The 18,527-nt window shown below is 34.6% G+C and overlaps 1 protein-coding gene across 6 annotated transcripts in view; it reads right to left on the bottom strand.

Annotated features, from left to right (window-relative positions):
* Window positions 1-1,015: 1,015 nt before the first annotated feature.
* LOC106673287 (zinc finger MIZ domain-containing protein 1-like) overlaps window positions 1,016-18,527 on the bottom strand; it is a 77,076-nt gene continuing 59,564 nt past the window's right edge. For 3 of the 6 annotated variants that reach the window (XM_024230100.1, XM_024230104.1, XM_024230101.1), the window contains exons 4-14: window positions 8,656-8,868; window positions 6,679-7,147; window positions 6,477-6,612; window positions 6,190-6,400; window positions 5,908-6,105; window positions 5,661-5,803; window positions 5,411-5,552; window positions 5,134-5,269; window positions 4,871-5,064; window positions 4,556-4,768; window positions 1,016-4,361 (exon numbers count right to left, since the gene is read on the bottom strand). In XM_024230100.1, the coding sequence (XP_024085868.1) occupies window positions 4,206-4,361; window positions 4,556-4,768; window positions 4,871-5,064; window positions 5,134-5,269; window positions 5,411-5,552; window positions 5,661-5,803; window positions 5,908-6,105; window positions 6,190-6,400; window positions 6,477-6,612; window positions 6,679-7,147; window positions 8,656-8,868 (2,211 nt within the window). In that variant the 3' untranslated portion in view covers window positions 1,016-4,205. The remainder of the gene's footprint in view (window positions 4,362-4,555; window positions 4,769-4,870; window positions 5,065-5,133; window positions 5,270-5,410; window positions 5,553-5,660; window positions 5,804-5,907; window positions 6,106-6,189; window positions 6,401-6,476; window positions 6,613-6,678; window positions 7,148-8,655; window positions 8,869-18,527) is intronic. The other 3 variants (XM_014405371.2, XM_024230102.1, XM_024230105.1) reach the window with 3 other exon arrangements.

Here is an 18,527-nt window from a genome sequence, read left to right as displayed (position 1 = left end):
AAGGGTGGTGTTTATACCAAAAGTGGGGAAAAGAGACCCCACATCCCCCAAATCCTCCACATCCCACATGTAGATTCTGCAAGGAAGCAGAAGAGACACCAACACACTTACTAACAATCTGCGGAGCTACATTAGCGCGTTTTGGGATGTACAAATAGAAGAACTACAACCACTGAAACCGGGACAATTAATCAAGTTTCTTGACTCACCGATGTGCTTTAGGCAGAGCAGAGGGGATACAATAGCTCTTAAAGGGCGCAGTATACCATACCCTGAAACATTATATCTACATCTATCTACATCTACATGGAAGGAGGGATGAAGACAGGATAAGTCAGAATGTAGTTGTGAGACTCTGGACATTTGGACGGCGCCAAAACGAAATCTGACACAACAGTTCATAAGCCTTTCCAGACACTTTTCATGTTCCTTCGAAAGCCCAACATAAGTGACACATCTGTAGTCGAAGAGGGGAAGGGCGAGTGAGTTGACAAGGAGTTTATGAGTTATGAGTGGTGAAAGGTAGAAGCCAAGCCCAGCGTTATTGAAAGAGGGATGCAATACAGTTAATATATGTTTCACAAATTGATGTTATGTATATATATATATATAATATTTATTGGCCAACAAACATGAAGTGGTCATTGCTGGCCCTCTGAGCTTTAAATATTTTTTTTATTTTTCATTCATGCATCTTTGTCACTGAATCTGTCATCATTTGTCTCCTGTTTTCTTAGCTTGCTAACCTGTTGAAGGTACTTCAGGTTGTCAAAAGACTATTAAACGAACACAAAAAACCATAAATACATAACATGAAGATTTTCATGTTTCCATACTCAATATAAGGGTACTAAATAAATAAATATATAATTTATTTAAACTTTTTATTTATTTTTTGTGATTTATATTTATAAAATAAATAATTCATTTCAAATATATAAACAGAAAAAGAAAATTAGGAAAGGGTAGACAAACAAAAATTAATAACTGCCAATAGTCAGTGTTATTATTATTATTTTTTTTTTCGAAGTCAGATATTACCTTTGCCTGACTACGTTTTTTTTTAAATATATATACATCTTTATATTTTATTATATATATAAGCATATATATATATTTAATTAATTGAATCCCAAAAGTATAATAAATATAATACCTTATTTAAAAATGTAACATAAATTATATTAGGCATAGAATATAATTTGGTCCAAAACAGGATAATGGTTTGTTTATATTTTCATCTTGTAAAAATTGTTGGATGTAAATGTATAATGTATATAAATAAAAAATCTTTTCATTATAATTCCAATCACAACTAGACATATAAACAATTGCCTTGCAACTTATATGAAACAAAAATATATCTCTGCTTATATTTGCATAATACAACACCTAGTAATAAACAAAATTTCACTCTATGCATATGATTATAACCATATTTAAATGGTACTAATATTATCATATATACATATATATGTGTATATATATATATACATATATATGTATATATTTATGTATTTTTCAGAATGATAAACTGAGTTTCAAACGGTCTTGTTCAGCCAGCATGAATCATTCTGTCATATGTAAACCATGTACCTACAATTTAAGTAAATTATATGTTCCCATAAAACAATATGTATATAAAACATATACATTATGTTTGATATATATAATTTTTGTTTTCTTTCCAAGGTTGGAATATTAAAAAAATGGATGGCAAAATAAATTAATACCCTCGTATTGGTATTTTCTGCAAGTTTGAATACAGCTTAAATTCTGAAACTCTTTAAGGCATTCAAATATATTTGAAATTAATTTAAAAAGCAAGTTCTTGGGGATTATTTTTATAAAGATTTAATTTTGTTAAGATATATAAAAGAAAGGGGGAAACAATTTTTCATAATGATTGTACTAAATTGTTCATTTATATAAACTAGGTTACAAATTCAAATGAATAAATATTAAAAAATATTTTTTTTTTAAACTTTTGTACTGTGATTGTTTAGGTTAGACATCAGACCTTTGTCTAAACATTTGTAACTTTCAATTTTAAAATTTTTAAATATTTTTTTTAATATGTCACAGAGCACACAATACACCTACGGGTATTAAGTCTAAGATGTCGTCAGTAATACTCAGAAACTAAATTTACATGCACCTACACTCTTAACAAGCTGGTAACACAGAAATATTTAGAATATAGTGTTTCACAATCTGAGTCAACCACCATTATAATACATCGCGCACAATAAAATGAGATCATGTTTAACAATTAATACAAAAAAAGAAAGGAAAACTGCAAAAGGCACTGTTTTTTTGCACGTCAAATCTAAAAATCTCCGTCCAACTCATTGCTTAAATAATTGTACACCAAATGTTTTCTGCTTCAAGGCCAGAAAGCTATAATGGAAGTTGACACATCATTTTACATTTACTATTATATATAATAACAAATTTACTCGCAGGAAAGAGTGTAGGTTTGTCATATATATCTACATTTTAAAGAGATTTAGTTTCTTTTTTGGTTTACACATATAAAATTGCACACGTTCACATAGTTGAGTTATTGTTTTTCACATTACCTAAGTTTAATACTTCTGATGGTCTCATGTTGTTAATATTTAATTGTAAAAATTTTATTTTGAAATTATTCGCAATCAAGTGCGTAAATGCAATGAACAATATAATATCTGATCTCTCTAACATATTGATATATGTGACAAGGTCTTTATAATTTATTTTATTAATATATATAATATATGGGATTTATATAAGTATAATACATCATAGACCTCCCCCCTCAATAATCTATAGACTCCGGTACGCACAGAAAACATATCAACTTTCAATTTATACTTCTTAAATACTTATTTTGATTGCTTTAACACTGGTTTGTCTATAATATATATAATAATTATTATATAATATATAATAATAATAATAATAATTAATAATAATATACTCTTTGTTGGATCAGAATACTTTTCTCTTAATAAAATCTCTCACTAATCCTTGTTTTACAAAAGTTAAAAAATTAATCGGTCAACATACTCTAGAAGTAATGCCCATCTCTGTATCCATGATAAAACTTTCAATTGGCACCAACAAAGCGTATAGTGAAGATTGTGTTTTGTGTGCGTACGGGTCCCACTAAGATGTAATCACATTTCTAATATACTAATAAAACCATGGTAAAAGCTGTTAGTACACAGAGATAAATGAAGAACTTTTTTTTGTTTAAATATCCTTTTAGAATTCAGTCACGCATGATTGCAAATCATTCGTCCAACATACATGTCCTATTCGAAGTATACTTCTACTTTTTTAAATTTTTTAAACTACTTTTGGTTCCAACAACAGTTAAAATATAATATTTCAATAATCATTAATTATTTTATTTTAATTACTTCAACTATTGTAACTATCAATTAAATCTAATAGAAGAAAACTGGCCTCCACTTAAATAAGTTTATCATGTGCCAATATAATGATTATTACTAGTAATAAGAATATTTACAAAATATTTAAATACATATTTTTGTGGCCACTAAATTTTCCCCCTAAGTGGCCAAAATTGTTATATCTACAAATGGGGATTTTTTTTTAATTTTTTATTTTTTTTAAGGATTAAAGATCATTTACAAAAGGCGGTCACAGGGTCACTTTTAGGAATATTGGTCAATTGCAGAGCCCTTTTGCTCGACCATCAATCCTTTAAAAGGATTAAAATAAATACAAAATTTCTTTTCTTTATTTCCTCCCGGTGTAATACATCAAACTTCGGCGAACGGCACACCATTTACATTAGCACAGTCACAGAAAGGTTGCGAGCATTATAATTCTGTATCGTTCAATAACTTTTTTTATAATATATATAATACACATAGGTTTTAATCTTTAGGAAGTTGTGTCGTGAATGAAACAACGTTGTTTCAAACACATTACACGAATTGACGATTTGATAAAGGAACTAAAAAAACCTGCCCGCTCGATTGGTACATCTTTTCTGATCTGAGCTACAATGTCCTTCCTTATGTAACGGGAAATAAATAATTCGAGGTGGGTTCTTGTCTCACAGTTATAAAACTTGTAAGGAACAAAATGTGCGTGCACTATTTAACAGTGTCTCTTTTCACATTGGTGTGCATGGCAACTCGAGAATATATGCAAAAGGAACATTACAAGGTACTTTGTACAGTTTCCACTCATTCGAACAGAGCCAGAATGTCATCACTCGTATTCGCCCCGGGCGTTCCCATGTTGCCGTTGCTACTCGCACCGCTACTCGGAGGAGTCGCAAGGTCAGGTGGGTCCAGATATGATAACAGTTCCATTGGATCTACCACATTGTCAGGTAAAAGCTGTAAAGCAGAAAAAACTATTACTATTACAAAAATATATTTTTAATGGAAACAAAGAATTCTACTGGCAAAGATTAAATTTCTATATGAATTTAAAATACACCAATAATACCAGCAGCTTGTCTTACATATCACATGAAGATTTTAAGATGCAAAATATGCTTATCTAATTAAAAAATTTAAGTTCTACTTACATTGAGCCCTTCTTGCCCTTGACCTTCACCATCAATGACAGCCGCAGGGTCAAAATTGAGGTCAGAAGGAATGTCATCTGGTGGATTTCCTGAGGTGTTTTCACTGTTGGACGGCGGAACACTTGGTGGTCCACTTCCGCCTGCACCGCCACCTGCCCCTCCGGGTGTGTGAGGTGTATGAGGAGTATGCGGGGTGTGAGGTGTGTGAGGCATCTGTGGTAGATAATTACTAGAGTTAATTTTCTTCTTTCATAGAAAAACTTAAAAAATATATTACATATTTTAATACTAATACTCTCATATCATTAATTGTACCTGTTCATTTAAGGACTTTTCCATTGCATTGAGTGGGTCGAGTGGAGGTCCCGTGTCATTCAGATGTGATAGGGGTGTCGTACTGAAATCTGAACTTGATGTGGTGGCAGGGTTGAACTCGTACCCCCTCCCCATGGAACCTGCCGGATACGGAGGGGGGCCATTTGAGTTCATCATCGAACCACTTGCAATACCTGATATCAAATTATTTTAATGAATATAAAGTATTTCATGAATAAAAGGAAAAAAATCAAGTAACATACTGTTCATATCTGGGGGAATGTAAGGTGACATAGACTGACTCATGTCCCAGTTGTTCATTGTTGGGAGAGTCATGCTGCCAGGAGACATTGCCTTGTTTAGCCTCTTACCACCACAAGATTCAGGCTCATCTTCTGTCTAAAGAAAAAAACACAAAAAAAATCAACAACACATTAATAACTGAAAAGAAAATGCATTATTAATTGTTTCATTTTCTGTACAATTTCATTATTTTAAACTTTTATTTCATATAAATATTATTACTAAATGTGTGATTACTTTAATTCCTTGTAGGCCTCTAGATGGTTTCCAGTTTGCAGCAGCATCAATCGTCACCTCTTCTACCTCTGATGTGTTGAGCGTATCCAAGATGCCCCACATGTACTGGTCAACCTCCAGGCCTTCCAGTTGTGCAGGTTTGCTGTAATAATAGAAGTTAAAATTAAAATACTACAATCAAAAAACTTTAAGTTAAATTAAACTTTAAAATAGTTTGTGAACCCTGAGAGATAACAAAATCTAGACTCACTTGCACACTGGACACCTCCACGCTCCTCGCTCACAGTTCAGTTGAAGGTACGACTCCAAATCAAAACATTGGATGTGCTTACAATCGTGTCCTCGTGCAGGAAGCGTTATTTTCTTAAAGGTAATTGGACACTTGAGAGACACCTGACGAAAAGTAAACAGTGTACATATTTTTACATTTGCAGATGATGCAGAAATTATTATAAAAACACACCCAAAAAAAAAAAAATATATATATTATCACTCACAATTACCTTTAGAGCAGTTTGCTCAACACCGTCTTTATCAACACAGTTGTATGGCGAGTTCGCTGAGGAGGTATTGCTGAAATTCCTTTTGATTTTGGCAATGCAGTGATCTGCCGTCAGGAGCCTTTTCTTTAGAAGACCTTGTAAGACGCTCCTTACGCTTGGCCTATGAACAAGTTGGAGGACAAAAAGGTGGGACTGCAAAAAAAAAAAAAAAAAATTAAATTATAACATCGGCCTATAAAATCAAATGTAATATCTCAACCAAGAAAATGAACATACACAACAGCAAGCTGAGACGGTTATTTGTATTGTATTCCTTCCAGCTTGACAGACTTCCTTAAGGTACAAAGGTTTGTGGGAAGTCTTGTTTTCACCTCTGTCTATTGACAGAGGGGTGGCGTTGACCGACACTTGAACACTAGCCGGCCAGTTGGTATTCATCGCTCTGTCTTCATGGTGAAAACATTTCAGTTGAAGCTCCAGATCTGACCTACAATTTACGTAAATAATATAAATGAGAAACTTCTACTTCCAGTGTAATTCTTTGTATGTGAAAATCCAAGTACCTCCACATTAACGTTTGGTGAACAGTGGTCTTGAGCTGGAAAACATGATTGCTAACTGCTAGATTATGTTCTAATCTAAATGGGGGTAGGATTATCCCATCTCTCACTGGGAATGTTAACCTCAGCTCATCATCTTCTAGAAAAAATATAATTAATACAAGGGAATAAGAAAATGTAATGCTTGAAGTTTTATATGGTTTACTTTGTGGAAGTGGTTGCTGTTGTTTGTTGAGCTCGTTAAAGGTCGGCTTGATATCTGGATAGGGAGGCATTGAATTAGCTGGTGTAAGAGGTGGAGTAGGGTTGCCCGGTATCGGACTGTGCTGGTAACTTGTCCTTTCTTGGCCAAAAGCTCCAGGAGGTGCTCCACCATACCCCTGGTACTGATAAGGTGGTGTTGTTTGCCTCATACTGCCGCCTCTTGTAGCGGTAGGTGCTCCAGCTCCCATCCCGTTCCCAACAAATCCCATCTGCTGGCTTGGATATTGGGTCTGGAAACTGGGTCTGGCCCCATAACCACCACCATATTGCGGTTGGTTGCTCGGTGGGAAGGGCTGTTGCATATTCGGAGCAGGACCCGGGCTTGGGTACTGTCCTCTTTTTTGGTTCATATGCATTGCAGGGCTTGGATATGGCGCTAATCGCCTTGGGTAAACCTGACCTGCACCAGCCTGTAAAGAAATCATCTATTAAAAATGAGCAAACAATTTATACAACTATTAAGAATAGAATTGTGATGAATACTAATCATATTTGAATCCTCATTTAAAGTTTGAAACAAGTAAACATTTTAGAATATTTTTTTATTAACTAAAACAAATATATTTTTCTTATGAAATTATTTTAATTAAGTCTCAGTTACTCAACTCGGGTGATTAGAAACTGGCACCGAATTTTGAATATCAAATAATTGCCTATATTGTATTGTTCAGAAAATTTCCAATTGCCCTTGTTTAGCAAACGGGTCACGAAATTTCAACTTTGAAGTATTGGGTTGTCCGGAAAATAATGCAGGATTTTGGTATTAAACAAAAAAAAAGAAACTAGTTACTTTAAAGCAATGTTCTTTAATCAAAATAATTTCNAAACAAACAATATCATTTGGAAGAGGATTAATAAGTGTTGACATTCATACAAATGAGTAATCCTGTAAACGTAAACAGAATATTTTATATAGATTTTTTTAAATGAAAACTTAAAATCCTGCATTATTTTCCGGACAACCCGATAGTTAATTTGAATATAATTAAAAAAATATATAATTGAGTCAATATTGTAACTTTCTAAAGCTTGGTAATACTCTATTTTTAAATTAACAAGATCATTCAACCAGTTTTCTTCTTCTTTTAATGATTTAAAAGGATTTTAGATATATTTGGATTTTCGCTGATAATTTTAAACGTTTTTTTAGATACTGTCGAAAAAAAGCTAAGACAATTTTTTTTTAATATGGTAGTTGTAGGACAGGTGAATAAAATTACACAGTAGCCAATTAACCCTAAGAAGAGCTTACAACTTGTTTTGTCTCACCCCCACTTTGGTGATTATCTTTTAATAAAAATTATGTAAAACATTGGTTAATATTTGTACAAGCTTGTTTCTCTGGACAATTTAACAAACCCAATAAATAGAACTGTCTGCTCATCCTTATTGCTAGGGTCCCTTTTTGTGATAGAGCGTATAAATTGAAGTCAAAAGTAAACTTATGCAATACAAAGGAAAATTAAATTGTTTCTAGTTAACAAATTATTCCTTCATTCAAGCATTGCATGAAAACGCATCAGATAAAAGACCAACACGCGAGGATAGGCGGAGCAGAGACAATCAATTTTCACCAACTAAATTGTAGTAAGTTATAATCCAAATCTTTACGATTGATTTGCTGACGTTTTCGTTTAATCACTTATTCTATTTTATAATGAATAAAATTATGAAAAACGTTAATTTAAAACTAAAAAAAGGTTAGAAGTTGAACACACACGAAATTGACGAAGGGAAAAGTCAGGCGTTATCTTGTATTGGATTGTTCAAACAAACTGATAGGAACAACGACTGAGCAAACATTAGATTATCTACCTATAGAGATCATTTTATACATGATTACAGGCTTTATATATTGCCAGAAATTTTCGTCGGCTAAAAATCAATAAAGAATTGCGAACGGTTTTTTCCGTTTTACCTGCATCGGCATCCCTTTCATCGGGCCACCGGCGGTGGGCTGCATTCCGCCAGTCGGCATCATCCCCTGGTGCATGGGGCCGGTGCCCTGCATCATCCCCATACCCATTTGGCCCATCCCGCCCATGCCGTTCATACCGCCCATGGATGACGGACCCCTTTGGCCATAGCCGCCTCCGTATTGCTGGCCGTGCTGGCCGACAACACCCTGCATCTGTAACAAAACAGTAACTAGTTAACTACACTCGAAGAAAGAAACATTTTATTACAAAAATATACATTTCAATGGGGGAAAAATACGAGTACGTGTTATATTACAACTGAAAATAAGTACCTTAATTATGTATATTATATAGCATGTCCACCGTATCTTTTTTCATGTAGATAATTACAGTCGTTTTTAAATGAATTCTAAACGTTCTATGGATATTATAAAACACTACAATAAAAAAAATACAAGTCATTCTGAGAAGAAACGATAGCAAATTAACACTAATTTCCTATATTAAATTAAAAAAGCTAAAAATTTTATTTAAATAAGCACTTTAAAAATTTTATACGTCTGACGGGAAACAGAACATTATAGTATTGACAGAAAATCAACTATTTCGGAATAGATTGCAATCTTTGTTTCTTCATGGGACATTTTTCCTGTAATGGACTGCAACTCGAATAATCTTGAGATGGAAGAAGAGAAAGTAGCGAGCCGAAGCCGGCGTAAGGAGCCAGATCGGTAACCGGGCTGACGTAAATTACCTTGCTCTAAATTAAAGGATACCCAAATGTTTACAAACGATTTTCTATCCAAGTGTAAAAGGGTAAAATACAGTAGAAAGCTGTGTCGAAGTAGAGACTATTTTACATAGAAACATGACAATTAATGTGACAGTTTATACGAACAGGCAAAAGTGACTGTATATACAAATTTCAAAGTAGAAAGTGATCTATATAACCACAATTTTTTCTCATTCTATCATGCTTGATATAATTATAATTGCAGGGAAAGGTGCAGTGCGACAGAGCATTCAAAGGCGGAATACATAAAACTATTTTTACGTTATTCCCATTGTTGTTAAATGCGAAACAATCGAAGTACAAGATCATTGCAAAAATAAATAATGGTTTCATCATTGGCCCGTACAACACACACAAACATTCACTCCTCCAGAGAACTCGATATTCCTCTGGGTGGGATCTAACCCATTCCATTCTAGCTAATAAATTACTTTTATTCTTCAGACATCATACACTAACCCCAGAGTACTCGATATTCCTCGGGGCGGGGTTAACCAACCCAATACTTTCACGCTATTAAATTATTACAATTAATTAAGGTTTTTAGTTGAGATGAAAAAGCTAATGGCACGAGAGGGATTCGAACCCACGACCTTCGGCTAGATACGCCGCTGCTCTACCACCTGAGCTATCGTGACCTCGATCCACTCGGACATCAACTCCCCATCTCAACCCCACCTTATGAGTTTGAATAATGGCGAAAGGAGGGAAAACTCATAAGGTGGGGTTGAGATGGGGAGTTGATGTCTGAGTGGATCGAGGTTGAGATAGCTCAGGTGGTAGAGCAGCGGCGTATCTAGCCGAAGGTCGTGTGTTCGAATCCCTCTCGTGCCATTAGCTTTTTTTCATCTCAACTAAAAACCTTAATTAATTGTAATGTATTAATTGGTCAAGCGGACCGCGAAATTAGTGAACTATTAAATTATATTCATTCCAATAAATTAACAGAGACACAACTCATACACACATAAACGTATATACATTTAAAAATCCCTATAGCCCTGAGGTACCTGACCAGCGATCTGTGCCCGCTAACAAGAGTTTAGAAACTATAAAAGCCAAATGCTGAAGTGATTTATAAAATATAAATTTATTTTAGCATTTCTAAAATTTAAGTTTAGAACAGCATTTTTAAAATTTAAGTTATATTTTCTAAAATTATCTAACAAGCCATTTGTTTAAAATTTTTGTCTCAATAAAGTTTGGAATATAATTTATGACTGCAGAGGGCAGCGGATCGAAACTTTTTTCCTCAAAATATTTGATAGTAAAGTAAGTTTAAAGTTTAACTCTTGAGCAGTGACCCCGAGTTGTTTGTTCAGAACTTCTGCTGTGTTAAACGAGATTAAACAACTTTTCATTAATTTTGAAATATCTTTTGGTACCTATGTGATAATACAGAAACCGTTCTTTAACGTCAAGTGAAATGTACATCAACCACTGCTCCTGTTAATGTGAACCGGTATTCTAGATTGCCCCGAGGTCGAGAATAGGCCAGACCAGTTGTGTAATAGCAAAGTGCAAGATCGATTTTCGACCGTAAGACTCGGGACTTGGTCTATATTAGCGATTTAGTTTAAACCGTTTAACTATGAAAACGTTTCGGAAGTTACGACCTAAAAGGCGCAAAAGCGGCGATCGTCTCTCGGCGGATTTCCATTTTTATGAGAAGCAATTAGACTGCGAAAATAGGTTATTCATCATCTCCAGAAATAGAAGAAAAAAACACCTTAGGCTATAGGTCGTGATAATGTCAGAGTGAGGAAATTCGCTTTTACAACAGGGGCCGGCGTGGCGGTGTGTCATGAGAAATCTTGACTAAAGAAGGGACGGGCGATCACCGGGCCGCGACCACGGCCGGAATGTAGGTTAGGACGGGTTTCGAAGATATCTCGCCCCAGTGGAGGAGTATGGTTATGGAAAGGACCCGAATGAGGACACGACATTGCCTTCACAGTCCTCAGTTCGAGGCCGGCCTAACTAGCACCATTCAATCCTCTGCCTTGACACTCGATAACCTAGGCAACTTGAAACTGCATCGAGAAATCGCTTCGATTGGCGCCGGTTCTTTGACATTAACAATGAAAAAGCAATGTGGTACACCGTACTTATCTTTAGCTGTTTTTTTCTTATAATGAAAAGAAACCGATCGACTAAACTGAAAAGAAGATGCATCTCAAATTATTGTTATTTTTTTGTAATTAAACCGAATTATTTATACTATATTCCATGACTCACTTGGTCTTCTTTGTTTCATTCATTCACTTCAACAATGCGCATACAGCGTTTATTCTTCGCCATACCAAATGACGTACTAAAAAATTTGTTAATTTGTTGTTAAAAATGATATTAGGATTAATATGAAATATATTAGATAGGCTTACATTTTGAATCTCAAAAGTACTATAGTTTAACTTGAAAACACAAACATGATTTAAGGATAATATGAAGAATGAACGTTCCAGAAAATAGTTGACAATGTTTTTTGTTATATGAAAGTTATGAATCTCCGAAGAAACTCTTGACTATGGTTCAAACCTATCAAATCAAAATAAAATGTCTTCCAAAAATTCTAGTTTTCCGATATGAAAAATTATATGTTAGGAGTATTTCATTTTCGGCGACAGCGGTGTCGATACATTCTTTGGTATCTTTTTAAGGAAGACACATAAATCTACTTGGGCCAGAGCCTCCGTCGGAACTTTCACCATTGATGAGAAGCGTCGTTTTCAGTTAAAACTTATCACCTCAGGGTCGACAAATCTCTAGAAAGACCTATCAGATAATTTTGAACTTTCTGGACCACTCTGAAACGGTTTAAGACAAACTAGATCAAACTACTAACACAATATAAGTGATTTAAATTCTAATTTGTAAAGAAATGACAAAATAACGTCCGATTGGAAACAATTTTGGAGTTAGTTGTTTTCAACTGATATGTTCAACAGGCTCTAGAAATATAAACTGTCGCCAATCGATTACAACAGTTGGATAGGCTGAAGGTTGAATTTATCGTAAAAGTGTAAAATGGCACAGACATAAAATTGATAATGAACAGTGACCTCGACAGTTACTAGTAATCACGGTGTGGAAATCGTTAATAGTTAAGCCTGCACCCTATGGGCGGGTCCGTGGTTATGAAATTAAAACATTGAACCGTGTCCGAATTACGTTCGAATGATTGACTAAACTCGACGAGGGATGAGGACGAAAAACCGCGAGGCGAGGCGGACCCAGCAATGGGATAGTCGATATTTCCCCCGAGTGTAGTGGCAGAACTCGGCATAACTACTAGATTATTTGTTTATGAGGCTGATGGAAGTAATATATTCAACAGGACGATCAATGGTAAACAAAGGCATTTCTCTCTTTTTAGCCGACATCATAAATGGATAACATAATCATATATTTAACTCTAATATTATGGTATTTTACACTAAATAATATTATTTAGAACCGTTGTGAATGTTTTGCGATTCCAATGCAACCCATCTCGCCAAGAGAAAAAAAAGCAACAATAGGCAGAACCAGATAAATTCTCGGCGATAATGAACAAACAGCTGATTACAGAAAAAAATGATGGCGGGAGAATATTTCTTATTATGCAACGGCGTTGGGCTGCTTAAATTTCATGCTGAACAGGCATTGGGTCACTTACTGGGTCTGCCTTCACTCGCGGGTTTGTCGAACTACTCAACGCATTTCGGCATTACGCCATCTTCTATAGGGAACGTCCTTCTTCGAAGGAATCTCTCGCGAGTGAAGAGGGACCCAATAAATGACACAATGCCGGTTCAGCATGAATTCACAGACCCAGCTGAGTTTATTAAGGTTTGAAAATCAAGATTTGCTTTTCCTTAATGATTTTGTTTTGAAGAATTGTACCACGTTCAGTCGATTGTGTACGAGAACTTAGGAGAAAAGGCGGGCTCAAGAGACCACACACAGACATCAAAAGAAAATAGAAAGTTGAGACGCAAATACTCGGGAAATCTTGACGAGGATGATCAGAAACATTAGAATAGAATCAGAAGGAGTTCGTCATAAAGGAAATATTTAAATTAAGATTTTTACTTAAATACTCAGGAATCCATTCAACGCGAGAAGGCCTAAAGAGACATGGTTAAACAGAATTAAAGATTATAATAACACAAGTAAATTCAGTTCGGGAGAATATACAAACTTACAGTTTTCCGACGAATACGCTGTTTAGTCCAAAGGTAAAGAAAGCTGTCAACATAAATTACGAGGAAAGAAACCAAATTGTAGTAAGTATATTAATCAACATAATCAATTAAGATAATAGTATTAAATATAAAGACATAAGCTGATTCGCAGTGTTACAATTCTTAGGAAAGCAAATTAATTTTAAATATGAGCATCAGAAAATGAGCATTAGAAGCTAGAAGCGAGAAAAATAACACAAAATACATATAAAAATATACATATATTTATTTTATTTTTTGATATTTTTTCAGAATTTTGTTTTTGGGATTTCATTCGTTTTGACTTAATATTTGGCTCCGTCTCGTTTTACTGCTTAGCTAAAAGCATTAACTGGTCCGCTTATTCTCGCCTATTAAATTTCATATTCCTTCATTACTCCATAAGCGCACAACAGAACAAAAATATTAGCAGTAATGATTGTGAGTATGTTTGCCACTGAGTCAAGCTTTGCCTTAGTGGCCGACGTGACGATGAACGCTGTTGTCAGCAATTTCATCATTACTCATCATCTCTGGATCAATTGGAGCTTAATACGTTCGCCATGGAGCTTAACGTCCGACCGCAGAGGTGAACCATTTTGATTGTTTGTAGGCAACAGTTCTTATCAGCAATGAGAGAAATGAAGGGACTGAGCTTGTAAGAATCGCATAAACAGACGCAAAAATAAAAAAAAAGAAGGAAAAAAATGCATAAATATTTAAAACGTTTAACCTTCAGGGCCATTTCTAGACAATCGGAAATACGGTTCTCTCCTTTGTTTGTATTTGGCCTGTCCCTGGCCTCTATTTCCAATATGCTGGGCCCTTACAATATTCACAGTAAAACAATTTATGAGCTATTTCTTTAGATTTGATTAAAATGTATTGTAATAATGTATGTGATGTAGACCAATTGGAATAATTCTTAATTGCGTTTAACAATCAATTCAAATCTTTTAGTCTCGCCTATAAATGTGAAAACTAATTTATTCTACTTTGAGCTAAGAACCGAGGAAAAATTGCGAATCCAAAAATGATGATACACGATTAGTCGAAATTGAAAAAAAAATCGGACTACATGGAAAAGAAGTAATTTTTAATATTCTTAAATTTCCAAGAATAATTTTGGCAGGTAATCTATGCCAAAAACCAGGCCTTCCTCCTCGAACATCCCAAATTTAAATCTAAAAGTTTTGAATCACAATAATGATAACACTCCCTGTAGCATAAGTATCGAAAATGAATATTTTTTGTAAAAAATGTCAGAGTGGTTTTGAAGGACCCACCGGGCCGAAAGCCGTTAAATAACACCACCACCCCCGAAACAAATACGTTAGGGGTGGCTGGAATTCTAATTTGTGTCACAATGCTGGAGTAAATCAGGAAGGGAATTTACTACGTCAGGACACCCTTCTCCCGTAACCATGGAAACCCACCCTACAGCCCCCTTTCTCTATTATCACTCCTTATCTCTCCCCATTCCCTCTCCGGCTCTTTCTCATTCTGTTTCTCGCCCAGAAAAATCGCCCCCGCTACCTCGAGCATTCTCCAGGTTTCATTAAATGTAAATCTCTCTTTCTCTGGCTCCCTTTGTCGCGGAATCAACGGGCAAAATCTCTCGGGCGGTTCTTAATTACTGGCCCACTTACAATATAGCGGCCCGGTTGACACGAATTGATTTCTAAGTGATTACAATTCTAGCATAATTTATTATTTATTATTATACATTATTAAAACAAGGACATTCCAAATGCGGTATGTGAATATCAACATAATTTAGGGTTAACACTTAGCTAAACGTGATGTTTTTTATTTTCAGTATTGCAGGTGGTTATATTCAGTAATTAAGACTATTGCCATAAGGTTTTTCCAAAATCAAACAATTATACTTTATGATCGTATTATATCTTTATGATATATTTTAAAACGGACTATTGTAAGGTTAGTGTATTCGTGTATCATATTTCACGGACTTTCATGTTTCGCCCTTCTCACAAACTTATTTCTGATGACACATCTCTCTATAATGACATATTTGGAAGTATCGTAAAAAGATGATAAACAATTTTTCATAGCAATAGATCAGAAAGCGGGTAAAACACACCGACATAATGGAGCTAGAAAAACCTAAATCATTTTTTTCCAAACATAACAGAATAACAAATTAAATTTTGCCCTGGACAAAATCTTGAATTACTGCATTGCCCCATTCCTTCTTTTTCACACCGTCAGCATTTTTTCCCATTTAGCATAATATTTCTGAATTTTGGTTCCATGTACTTAAATAGCAGGGTATACCGCTAGAAAGCTTAAACGAAGACGTTTTTATATCATTTGCCAAGTTCTCCCGTGATTGCTTCCAACGAGGTTGCAAATTTAATTTTCTTTACAAATTTTAAATCGAGCAGTTTTTGAAAGATTTAGTCTTTGTTTGTTATCACAAATTATACTGCAAGTTCTAAAAGAGTATCTTCTAAAGAAAATCTAACGCTCTTTTCAATGCTTATAATCAAAAGCTATCCAGCTATAATCCAAATTCCGACAGACCGCTTTTTGACACGCTTAAAATTTATTGTAAATATGTTATAAACTGTTACTTATGTGCAGCATGTAGTAACCGTTACCGGTCTGGTGTGATGTTAGGTTTAGAAAAATATCTTCTTTATCGTGTCAACGTTTCAATCTTTATTCATATACACTCAACACGACACACAAAAATGACACTTCTACACAGAAAACACACACTTTGAGCCCTGAAGATGATCTCAATAATGATCGAAATTAAATGTTGACACGATAAAGAAGATGTTTTCCCAAACCTACATCTCACCAGACCGCGTCTCACGATCTCTAAATAATCAACTGTTACTTATGTTTATTAATAAATGTTTTCTTCTTTACAATGCTTTTTTTTAGATTTCCCCAAAAATTTATTCGTTCATAGTACATGTTTGTCACTCTGGAGGTGTGAAATTCACTGGCAAAGTTGGCGACGCGAGTAGCCTTACACCCTGTATAGAATGATATCAAGAGTAAATTGATGACGTTGGGTGAAAATATTTCGTAATGTCATAAAAGAAAAATGAAAAAGTGATATAATCAATGATAAAGTCTGGGTGGAAAATGATAAAACAAGAAATGGAATTTTGTTATTTTTTAAATTTTTTTACATCAACGCGAATAAAATAGGAAAGTAGCCATAAAACTGTTGTAAACGGGCCGCTGCGCGATTGTTTTAGCAGGACGGCCGAGTAAAAAGTAGCGCATAACTCTCATCGGAAATAACCGGTTTCCGGTGCAAGCGACCTATTCCGGGCATAAAAAATACAATTCCTCACGAGAAACCGATAGTTGATGCATTCGGTATTCGACGGCGCGAACCGGTCCCGGACGGATGTGCTTGCGATCCTCTGTACGCTTCCGGCTAGGAAAGGCTGACGAGTGAAGCCTATCATCACGTACCATGTATATAGTCCAAGAATATTCTTCTGTCTTCTTATTAAAAAAAAACTCATTCTCTATTTTAAAAAATACAATATTAGAAAATAAATTGTGATCTTTAGGCTTATTTTTTGTCCATATTCGTCTCAGGAAAACGCTCCAGCTTAAAGTGTACAAGTTGCATAACGGGATATTTTTAGAAATGGTCACGCGCAGTAATCTCCGTAAACCAACTGGCAAACTATTTCACTTATAGGCTTTCATATGCCTCCCTTAGTGCACATAGAAAAAGTTATCGACAAAATTAAAATTAATTAAACACACAATATGGTATGACACGTTGGAATGTTCAAAAACAGAAAAAAGTTGCTGATAAGAAACAAAGACTTGAATGCACCAAACATTAAAAATGGCGCTTAAAAACCGACTGACATAATAAAAATATAGTATCTAATAATAATGTACTTAATAATAATGAATTCAACAAAAAACGGCTTATTCAAATTTAATTATTTAATTTTTGCCATTTTAATTGATCTGTGAAAAGATGCTGGTTACGCACAAATCAGAATTGACGATGGCGCAACAACGTGAAAAGGCGGATTTGGCTGATCAACCTCGAAGACGAACCAACACCAATCAACAGACTAGCGAAACGTTACGGAGCCGGCGTGAATTCCAAAGAATTGACGATATCCTTATGGGACGTCAATGCAGCCTTCGCAGTAGCGCCTGGGAATTGGCCGGATCGATCGTCCACACGTGGCTCTAATAAAAGCAAGAGACGTGACTGGGGCAAATTTACATCTCACTACCACGTGATTTCTGAACTTTCTTTTTAATATTTCCAGTTGGTATAATAGATTATTTTCAAACCTCAATAACAAAAATTGTATTTGTTAATATGTTTTAACGTGAAATGAGATTAGTAAAAATTTGTCACGTCTTTGTTTCAAACGGATGTGTGTTGGTTACGACTTTCCTTATACATCAAAGCAATTATGAATCAATTTAACGTTTGTTTGTTTTCTTGTAAAATTTCTTTGGGAAAAAAGTCCGCCTGTTTGTAATGTTTCAGATGGTTAGTTCTGGTTTTTTAAGTTTGTTGATGCTGTAATAATCATGGAAAAACGCTTACAACTTAAACGATTTGCTCCCTAAATTAAAAGACAATAAAATCTAAAGAACATTTTTCCCCAAAATCAAATTATGATCACAATTAACATATGCCAACAATAATCTTCCTTATAAGAATCACTTATTTCAAGAAAATCTCGTTATTAAAATAAAGTTGACAAGATGTATTTTTTTTTCATTTTTTGCAATGATGGTCTACTCACAGATCTGTTGTACAACTCGACTACAACTATGTAGTTAACTAAAGCTAAACTGACTACTAGTTGTAAACAACAAATCTGTAAGTAGAACCATC

This window comes from Cimex lectularius, unplaced genomic scaffold (genome assembly GCF_000648675.2).
Source record: "Cimex lectularius strain Harlan isolate CLEC.00 unplaced genomic scaffold, Clec_2.1 scaffold412, whole genome shotgun sequence".
In the NCBI taxonomy this organism is placed as follows: Eukaryota; Metazoa; Arthropoda; class Insecta; order Hemiptera; family Cimicidae; genus Cimex; species Cimex lectularius.
The sequence above is the reverse complement of the archived record's forward strand: the minus strand, read 5'-3'. Positions and strand labels throughout refer to the sequence as shown.